The sequence below is a fragment of the Populus euphratica genome, unplaced genomic scaffold, assembly GCF_000495115.2.
Source record: "Populus euphratica unplaced genomic scaffold, PopEup_1.0 scaffold68.1, whole genome shotgun sequence".
NCBI lineage: Eukaryota > Viridiplantae > Streptophyta > Magnoliopsida > Malpighiales > Salicaceae > Populus > Populus euphratica.
The window spans coordinates 521,545-531,586 of record NW_011499901.1 but is presented as its reverse complement, the minus strand read 5'-3'; the positions used below and the strand labels follow the sequence as shown (position 1 = coordinate 531,586).

The 10,042-nt window shown below is 34.0% G+C and overlaps 2 protein-coding genes across 3 annotated transcripts; both read right to left on the bottom strand.

Annotated features, from left to right (window-relative positions):
• Nucleotides 1–358: 358 nt before the first annotated feature.
• Nucleotides 359–1,090, bottom strand: LOC105132961 (probable serine/threonine-protein kinase Cx32, chloroplastic). Its single transcript, XM_011036714.1, has 2 exons — nucleotides 844–1,090; nucleotides 359–747 (listed from the first exon to the last, which is right to left on the bottom strand). The coding sequence occupies exons 1-2, from the start codon at nucleotides 1,046–1,048 to the stop codon at nucleotides 359–361; spliced, it is 594 nt and encodes a 197-aa protein (XP_011035016.1). The 5' UTR covers nucleotides 1,049–1,090.
• Nucleotides 1,091–5,563: 4,473 nt separating this feature from the next.
• LOC105132844 (serine/threonine-protein kinase CDL1-like) lies at nucleotides 5,564–8,846 on the bottom strand. Of its 2 annotated transcripts, none has more exons than XM_011036565.1 (6): nucleotides 8,405–8,846; nucleotides 8,013–8,170; nucleotides 7,670–7,859; nucleotides 6,753–7,144; nucleotides 6,100–6,443; nucleotides 5,564–5,845 (listed from the first exon to the last, which is right to left on the bottom strand). In XM_011036565.1, exons 1-5 carry the CDS (start codon nucleotides 8,502–8,504, stop codon nucleotides 6,141–6,143), a joined length of 1,143 nt encoding a protein of 380 aa, XP_011034867.1. In that variant the 5' UTR covers nucleotides 8,505–8,846; the 3' UTR covers nucleotides 5,564–5,845; nucleotides 6,100–6,140. The 2 variants fall into 2 exon arrangements, with proteins under 2 accessions (XP_011034867.1, XP_011034868.1); XM_011036566.1 differs by having other exon boundaries at nucleotides 8,013–8,161; nucleotides 8,405–8,845.
• Between the last annotated feature and the right edge of the window lie 1,196 nt (nucleotides 8,847–10,042).

Here is a 10,042-nt window from a genome sequence, read left to right as displayed (position 1 = left end):
CACCCTAAATGGTTAATAATATCTTTTTTTTTTAGATTAATGTGGGTGTCCGGACCAGCTTGCGCATACCATAACTAATCTCACAGATCCTAAAATTAACGACTATATAAGCCTTTAATGGCTATTATATAAGTAATTAAAGACTTGAAACTGAGATCATATAAAAAACAAATCTCTTAATCCCAAATTTTTATATCACCACCTATATGATTATGAAAATATATCTTTGTTGTTCTCTCTATCGATCTTTTCTCTATTTCAAGAATTAAAATTACTATTATGTACGGGGTTCTTACTTCTGAAAAGGTGCTTTTCCAAGCTTCCCTTCTGCATGTACTCGTAGACAAGGAGGAAATGTTCATCCGGGGGAGGGGGGGGGGGGGATTACCTGCCACTCCTCTAGGCCTTGAGAGCTCTCTGGGCTTGATTTCTTGACTGCTACAGCCATGCCAGTGCCAACTTTAGCTGGCGCGTAAGTCTTCTCATCGACCCAACCCTTAAAAACTCTGCCGAATCCACCTTCCCCGAGCACAGTATTAGGTTTAAAATTCCTAGTAGCACTTTTCAACTCTGCTAGAGTGAACACCTTTGGTGCCAATATAATCTGTCTACTTGCAGGAATCATTTCTACTTCATCCTTTCCCTTCTTTTCCATACCCATACCAATCTTGTCATCTTCTTTTGCCTTGCACTGGCTGCTGCTTCTGCTCCCCAGTCCATTTTCTTTGCTCTGGTTCCATGTTGTTTCTGCATTAACACGTACATAAAACAAAATTTACAAGAAACCCCCCCTTAAATCTCGAAGAATCCAAGAAAAAAAAGTAATGATCAATGAAATATTACCTGGAGTAGAAGGCTTTGTAGGGGTGGGGCTATTATGGTTAGTGACAGGAGTAGTCCCCCAACAATTTCCCATGCGAATAGAGATTTTTAATATTCTCTCTGGACGGGAGCTGCGCTGTGGCTGGCCTGCCGGCCTTGGATATGAAATGATAAACTGGTTACGCTGGTTCCTCGAAAGGCAGAAGAAAGGGTCAAGAAGTAGCATATATAGACAAATATCTCAGGACTTTTTCTTCTTACACTCTCCATTTCTTTTCTTGTTCCTTGTTTAAGTTGTTACCTTCGATGCCCCCACCTCTGCTTAATTATATTTTGCTGACAATATGTGCATACTGTAATTAGTAAATGTTTTAGGTTTAGCTAGAAAGCAATGTATATGTATATACGGAGACTTGATTGTGTTGTTGAACTTCGATACGAGAATCACTAAAAAAATAAAAAGCAATTATATATATAAGTAATTCAATAAAATATTTTTCAAATAAAAGAAAAGAGAAATGAATACATGTGATCTTTTGGTTATTCATTTATAATGTAATGGTTTTACCGAAAAAATATACAGAAAAAAGATTTTTTTTCTTATGTTATAATAAAAATAAATAAATAGATGCATTGAGATATTATTTGTTTTTACGGTTAAAATAATATTTTGTGATTTAAAAAAAATATTTTTTTAATATTTTTTGATTATTTTAATATAATAATATCGAAAATATTTTTTTAAAATAAAAAAGATTACTTTTATATATTTTCAAACATAAAACATATTAAAAAGTAAACAAACCTCCATCATGAGTCAATGGCACTTGTATCACTCCGACCAATCACCTGCATAGGCAATTGGACCAATGGCAATAGATAGTCGCCACATTCATCGTCTATCCATTGATTTGTTTTGTACTTCGTTAATTTTCATGATTTTGTGCAAGCAACGTTTTAGTCATGAACGTTTGTTTTCTTTTCTTTACGCTAAGGGTTTTTATTTATTTATTTATTATCGGTATGATAAGGTGACCCAGCGACATGTTTATATGGATAAATTGAGTTAATTAATCTGGAAAAACTAGGTTTATTCAATATATCTTTTTAAATAATATTATTTTAATTTAATTTAATTATATTTTTTTGAAATAACATTGGATATATTGTGGTGCTTCCCTTGTACGTAAGAAAGTTTTTGCCCCAACTATTTAGGTGGTAATTAAGTGGTAAAGACTTGGGATTAAGAGGTTATGAAAGTTCTTGCCCCTTGAAACACGACGGGATTAGGGATGATCATGTTCCTTTATTTTTGTCCTGATATATTGTGGGCCCAAGGAATAACTGTAAGCTTACATGGTTATTAATTTCAAAACCTGTAGAATTAATCATAATACACGCAAACTAGCCCGGACACCCACATTAATCCAAAAAAAAAAGTTCGTGGCCCTTGAAACCCGACGGCATTAGGGATGATCATGTTCCTTATTTTTGTCCTAATATATTGTGGGCCCAAGGAATAACTGTATTATGATTTCATTCTTTCACAATGCGGCACCCAAATTTCTGGTGAAACTAATTAATTAGCATTGAGAATAATCACCGTTATTAATTGTTTAGGATGAGTTTGGCTAGTGTATTAGGATAAAAAAAAAATTTATAGGGGGGACAGAAATATAATTTTATATATATATATATATAATTAAAAAGATAAAAATAAATATATATGGAAGATAATTTCAGAGTAGATTTATGTCTTTTCAAGAAAATAAATGACGAAAAAACATGCATTTTTTATTTTAATTATCTCTTCTTTTTTTTTTCTTGGGATCATAACTTAATGGTATCATAATTAAGTGAACTTAATCAGTTAGTGGAATTCCGAATCTCAAAAGCTTGACTCGACTGGATCACACTAATTGCAATTTTTATAAATAATGAAGTGAAACATCATGGATATATGCATATGCAATCTTTGTAGTTTTAATACTTAATTCTTGGTGGGTGATCAGGATCATCGGTACAGGAAGAATGGGTAAAATCCCACTAACACAAGATCCTTCATATATATATATATATATAGATGGTCTAGGCACATCGGTGATCATGTTTTTTTTCACAAGAAATAAAGGAATAGTGTCGACAATCCTTGAATAGAATTTCAATTTCTTGCACGGGGATAATCCATACCAAGTAAGAAAAATCAAGTATGAAGAGGTTGACCTTGTAATTAAGTGTGTGTTTTAGTAATGCTATGTAAAATGTTATTGTAAAAGTGTTTTTAATTAAAAATAAGACTTTTCACGTTTTTTTATTTATTTTTAATATGGATATAGTAAATCAATAAAAAAATTACTTAAAGATAAATAAAAATATTTTAAAAAACACTTTGAAAAATCTTAGATAATCTGGCAAGCATATTGTATACCTATATTTTCAAAACTTATATATCTTGGAAAAGAATCTTTTGAAAATACTTCTTGAGAAGAAAAATTGGAACCAAGTATCCAGAAGAAACATGATTAGAGAAAAATAATTTAGTCCCTTAATTATTTCTTGTTCATATTGCAAGTAAATATGGAGATTGGGGGACTAAATTGAATAATTAAAATTACATGGATTGGAGGACTAAATTGAATAATTAAAATTACATGTATTTCTTTTGGAGGATCATGCCCTCATGTTTCTACGAAGATTCATCAGTACTGGGGCAACCACACGTACTTCAAGAAATTTGATTAGAAAAAATAAAAATAAAAAATTCCTATGGATACCATGCTGATGAAAATAGAGTGGATGATGACAAATTAAATGTTGCCTGTAGATTTGACATTTGTAAAGTCCATGGATCCCTTTCGTATTAGCATAAGACTATGAACAGAAACCTAAGCACGGCAATGCAGGCAGGGAAGACTATTATATATGTTAAAGATATTGGATCCGGTCATGTACTTTTAATGATGCTGAAGCCTATGTTGACAATATCATATTCTAATTAAAGGGCTAGGGTAAGCAAAATTCTACAATCCTCAATGAAACATTTAAGATGGATTCATTCTTATCCAGGATACTATCTTGATGGGTTAATTCGAGAAAAAAATTAAAATTATAGCTTGGAAGGGATAATTTAAATCAACTGAAATGTTTTTCTAAAAAATCAAAACCATATTATTTAATTTTTTTTATTTTAAAAGACAACTAGAGAATAGGGTTCTAACTTGAGTTGTTAGTGGACTGCTCATTTAAAGTCAGCTTCCAAGTTTAATAACTGGGAATGACAATAAATAACAATTTTAAACCAAAAACATTGTCGAAAAGGTGAAGCAACAAAGTCATTCTCTATAAAAATTCGTGGACTTTATTGATTTATAGGTTGGCCCAAAATATATTTCAAAGAGAAATTCAACAGCAACTTCTTAAAAGAAGAGACCATTTCTGGTTCAGATGCGTGAACTCTATTTTCTTTGTTTTTGTTTAAGAGGACCCTACTTCTTCAAGGCTGGTCGGCAATGATAGACTTGAATTCTCCTCTCAAGGATACATGAGCACATGCATCTTGTGTTTGAGTTGAGTTTACTTGAGTGATTGATTATGGCAACAGTTTCCTCACTCTTTCTTGGCCGAGGAAAAAAAATGTCTTCTCCCTTGCGTTCATATTTAGGACAGAAAGTGTTATGAACATTGACAGGTATAACGGGCTGATAAAGTGTTATGAACATTGACAGGTATAACGGGTTGATTTGAAACTCAATTAATTTAGAGCTTGAATTGATATTGATTGAAAAAATAAATAAAAAAACACTCGGCTGGTTCCATTAAAAATTTAGGTTGATTTAGAGACAGACCCGTGATTAATAATGTTGCAATCATCCTCCACTCCTAACCATTGCTTTAAAACACGTACAGGTTTTGGAGTCCATATAGAATTCATCTAATTTATGATCTGAACCAATACGAATTAAAAAAAACTTGGCTTGGTTGATTTAGAGACCTGGTCAACTCAAAGCTAACCCAATCAAAACTCAATCATCAACATGTTAACTTCTTTTTTAAAAAAAAATTGGTCAAAACAATAGGATCAAACCTTCTACCTCATGTCATGTTGTATCAATAGATTCCAACTTCAAAAAAATCCGATTATTTTGTCACAAGTTTAGTAAGATACCAGAATGTTTCCAAAATCCACATTTGCATACGCATGTTCTTGGATTTCTGGCAGAGCGGAAGATCCGATGCTAATTCTTTATAATTAATTACTGCCACAAGAATATGATTCTGGATGATTGGGAGGAGGTCTCCTCAGGGATCACTTGCGAGTTACAGTGAATAATGTCCATTATAAAGAATGATCTCTGAACTTAACACTGCAATACGATAGTTGTGACAGTAGAGACACTCCTGCTCAATGGTTTCCTTCAGTTGGAAATTGTAAGCATCTTTGAAGTGAGAATATATGCACCTATTTTCATTTGCTGCGGCTTTATGAAGCAAATAACAACAGGCTGTGCGCGGAAAAAATGCCAGCAAAATCAAGCATAAAACAGTTGGTCGGGTGTTTGAAGGAAGCATAGCCACTTTCCTGTGGAGCTAGAGATGCCCGGTAGACCTAAAGAACTAAAACAAAAATGCTAAAAACCCAGATTTATGATCCATACTACGTGCTTTATTTATTCCCCATTTTAAGTTTAATGACACAAAAGGGGGAAGAGAGAAAGGAAAGAAGTGGAAGCACAAAAATATCTAATAAAATCCCAAATCCCTCTCAAGAATGCTAAACACAATCCTGATGACCTACTGCTTAATGCCATTTGGAAAGAATTCACTTCAATGCAAGTAAGAACCTCAGAAGGCATAAAGGAAACATGAGTTTATCATGATTTCATAAATAAATAAAAAATCACTACTCCAAACCCCAGATGTCTGTCTATACATACATGTCAACAAACATATTTACGCACTGTATTGATGAACATATACACGGTATGAAACGTAACAGGCTTCCCCTCTAAGTTCGATGAGACACCTGCAAGCACAGAGAAACAGAAGTTGTGACTACAGCACGGACCAATCTATCAAGCATCATTTATGGAAATATAAACAAAACATAACAAGTGCAGCTGAAAATCAACTCCCTAACATGCACCACCCAACAAAATATATTAACCACAAAAATGCTATGTCACAATGAGTTTTGGTTCTGGCAAGGATGGAAACGAAACGGGCAGGATTGTGCAAGAAAATGGTGATAGTTCAAGACAATGGGAATTGGTTACTTACAGCGCAGAAATAAAGGGGCTTTAGCTTCTTTCCAAATCATTTTAAATAGAAGCTCTACTCCTAGAATCTGGTTCTCGAGAAACGGCTTTCCTGTCAGAATATGGCAATGATGGATTGGTACCTCGTCCTCGACCAGTACTGGATTCTGAGACACGGGACTGTGAAACCAAATATTCTAGGGCAACAAGTATATCACTAATAAGAGGGCGAAAATTGGCTTCCTCATTGAGGCACATTGCAGTTATAGCAATCGCATAGTTCAAACAACGACGAGGATAACACCCTTCCAACAGAGGATCAGCCAACTGACAATATTTCTTTTGCTCTTTCAAAAACGGGCGAGACTGCAGAGGAGATTGAGAAGAAAAAACAAATCAGCACATTATCATTAGTCATAAATGTCAGGGTCTGAAATTTTTCTGAAGGGGGTAATCAAATTACTCCAAAGAACTAACCAAATTACTCCAAAGAACTAACTATTTGGAAAATAAGTAGAGCTTTGTTATTTATCTAGATGGGGATAGAAGGTGCATAAAGTGCTCACTCATCACAACAAATAATTATGATTAAACTCTCAGATAAGCTGATTACTTGGATGAGCTATTGAAGCTGCACAAAAATAAATTGGAAGAAAGATCAAGTTTTTAACTCACCCAAGCAACCAAGTTCTGCTCCCCTGGCTTCTTTGAACGATCTATAGCCTTTCTCCCAGTTATTAACTCCAACAAAACAACACCAAAACTGTAAATATCTGATTTAACAGTCAACTTGCCACTCATGGCATACTCTGGGGCACAGTAACCATATGTCCCCATAACTCTGGTTGAAACATGTGTATTTTCACCAACAGGTCCCAATTTTGCAAGTCCAAAATCTGATAGTTTTGGATTAAAATCATTGTCCAGCAAGATATTTGCAGATTTCAGGTCGCGGTAAATGACCGGCGGGTCTGCTTTGCAGTGTAGGTACTCGAGTCCCCGAGCAGCACCAACAGCAATCTTCATCCGAGTGCTCCAACTTAATGGCTCTTTATCGGGTTCTAGATCTGAGAAACACTTGTAGTATCAATTATCAAATCACATGCCAGCTAAAAATCAAGTCTAAATTATCTACAATCCTTCCTTGCCGAAAACATCACATTATATTGAATCAAGACCAACAAGAATGAGGGAACATATATCTACCAAGAAAAGGAGAAATCATACAGATAAATGAAATCCCACGAAGAGAGAAGGAGAAATCATACAGATATCCCACTAAGTAATCATTCCACGACGTAATTCTAGGGATTATCATGATAGGATTTGACATGCAACAGAACAATCAACATGACAAACTTGTAATACCAGAATAACTTGCTCAATCTTTTGTTTCGGTTTTATAGCCAAGTTTTCAATATCAAGGCATGGATAGAGGGTGGAAAGGTGGGACAGGAAGTTTGGTGCCACCAAAAATAATCGTAATGGAGCGTATGACATAAAAATAAATCACAAACTAAACAAATTTAGATCCTTGGATAAGATTACATGAAGTTAAAAAATCTGTTTAAGATGATGCTACAGAAATTTACCAAAAAGATGATCTTCCAAACTTCCCATCGGCATGTACTCATAAACCAATAGTCTCTGATCACCAGAAGTACAGTAGCCAATCAAGGTAACAAGATTGGAATGGTGTAACAGACTCAACATAAGAACCTCCACGATAAATTCCTGATCCCCCTGAAGACCATCCTGATTAAGTTGTTTCACCGCGACAATCTAATCATCAAAAACCAAACCACACACAAAAATTATTACAACTTGACCACGGAACTATAACAAACAACCGATTTAAAACTTAAAAAGGAACCTGCATTCATAAATTAATTGACACAATCAGCATAAATTTCATAACTTTTAACAGCAACTTACCTCTCCTGTTTCTAACCTGCCTTTATAAACCCTGCCAAAACCTCCTTCACCAATCAAATTAATCTCTCTAAAATTTCTTGTTGCTGCTGCAAGATCACGAAATGTGAAACTACGAGCCCCTTCCTCAGCACCCTGACCCTTCCCATTGTCTGCATCCCCTTATTAAAATTAAAAAAACCAAACAGCAAATTGAAAACAAAACACAGCTTATAAAACCCAAACTACATCCTAAAAGAGTTCGGAATTCGACAATCACCATTTACATTAAACTTCGCTGTCTGGCTACCAACAAACTCTACACATTATCTTCACCAACAACAAAAAAAAAAAAAAAAAAACACAAATGAAAACGTAAACGAACCCAAGAACAAATGGGAGATCATGGGAAAAACCTGTATACCCAGAAGAATAGCGAGAACTAGATCTTGGGGCGTGTTCAATGTCGATCTTAATATCTTTTCGATGTGGGTTTATGCAAGAAAAGCAGCTCATCCTCCTTACTCCAAAAAACACACGCACTCACGCAAGGAGATGGTAGTTAAAATTATTTCTTTGTTCTTGTTATGTTTCTAAAAGACAGAAACCAAACAACATTATCGGAACAAAAAGCCACTGTTATAAAGACAAGGCCCGAACAAGTTCAGTTCTTTTTTCTCTCCTCCTCCTCCTCCTCCTCCTCCTAGACAGGAGAGAAAAAACAACGAAACCCTGAATGCCAATGCTGTCTGTGTCTCTTAAGATCCTAAATTTCAGAAAAACACTTGTGAAAAATCAGATCTTTTGAGGGCAAATTTGAGAAACTCTCGCGAACTTCTAAAATTAGTCTGCTAGTCAAGGAAAGGCAAATAGAGACACAAATGAAGCGGCAGATTTAACGGCAGTTAATAATAATAATAAATTATTAATTTTATTGTTGGTATTACTGCTGCTACCGAGTATTTTTCAATCAATTTACACAAAAATTATAACTAAATTTTATTTCTTAATAATTCCAAAACCATGCTTTATATCGGATGATGTAATTATAAGGATAATTTCTTAAAATGTTAATGTTTGAATTCATAAAATAAAATAAAAACTGAATTTGTTTTACCGGTTTATATTTGAACTTGAACTAATTTTTTTTTATAAATGATTTCAAAAATCAAACTCGCATGGTATGGTTTATTTATAAAAATAAATTCTGTAATTTTAAAATTTCAACTTGAGGTTAAAAATAAAAAAAATGTTTAATTGAATAAAAATAAATAAAATAAATATATTCTCAAAAATAATCTTGGAATGAGCTTAAATGTTTACAAAACAAAGAATATAAAAAATTATATTTCTTTATGTCCTTTGTATTTATATTTTCCATCGCAAACGCCATCCAAATTATCTAATAATAATAATAATAATATATAAGGATGGATGGAATTATTGCATTGTGCTTGTGTTTGTTTGGATTAGATGTGACTTTTTTTGTTATTTTAATTTATTATTTTCTTCTCTTTTTTTTGTATTTTATTGAGTAAAGTGCATCAATGCGTGTGTTTGTTTGGGTGAGATGTGGGGCTTTTTTTGTTTTTAAATTTATTATTTCCTCCTCCTTTTTCATTTTTCAGTTTTCATTTTTATCTTATTGAATAAACTATAAAGTGCATCAATGCAAGTCGCTCTTCATGCCTCTTCACATGCCACTCGATTTTTCATTTGAAGCATTTAAACGTTCCGGTTTGGTTATGCCGTTGCCTTTACGCTTTTGACCTTGTTGCTTCTCTCTTTCTTCCATCTTGACACTGAGCTGTCAACTCCCTGTTGCTTCAAATCTTCGGATTACACGCGTTAAGCACCTTTGGTTTAAGCTCAAGATCACGGCCTCTATGTTTCACATCTAGCCAAATCAAGTCCCTGTATTTCAAATCGTTTCAAGTCAACCCCTTCTCGCCTGGTTAAAGCCAGTCTTTGACCCTCCACTGGATTGTTTTGTGATACGTGGTACTCATCTTGCTTCTTAGTTGGTGGCGTACTTTAATAAGAGGATCAAGTCA

Excerpts from the sequence above, each read along its gene's own strand:
- LOC105132844 (XM_011036565.1), bottom strand. The coding sequence starts at position 8,504 with ATGAGCTGCTTTTCTTGCATAAACCCACATCGAAAAGATATTAAGATC. Across the intron at positions 7,860-8,012 it reads GCAGGTTAGAAACAGGAGAG|ATTGTCGCGGTGAAACAACT; the intron begins GTAAGTTGCTGT and ends TTTGATGATTAG. Across the intron at positions 6,444-6,752 it reads AGCAGAACTTGGTTGCTTGG|TCTCGCCCGTTTTTGAAAGA; the intron begins GTGAGTTAAAAA and ends TCTCCTCTGCAG.
- LOC105132961 (XM_011036714.1), bottom strand. The coding sequence starts at position 1,048 with ATGCTACTTCTTGACCCTTTCTTCTGCCTTTCGAGGAACCAGCGTAAC. Across the intron at positions 748-843 it reads TACAAAGCCTTCTACTCCAG|AAACAACATGGAACCAGAGC; the intron begins GTAATATTTCAT and ends GTGTTAATGCAG.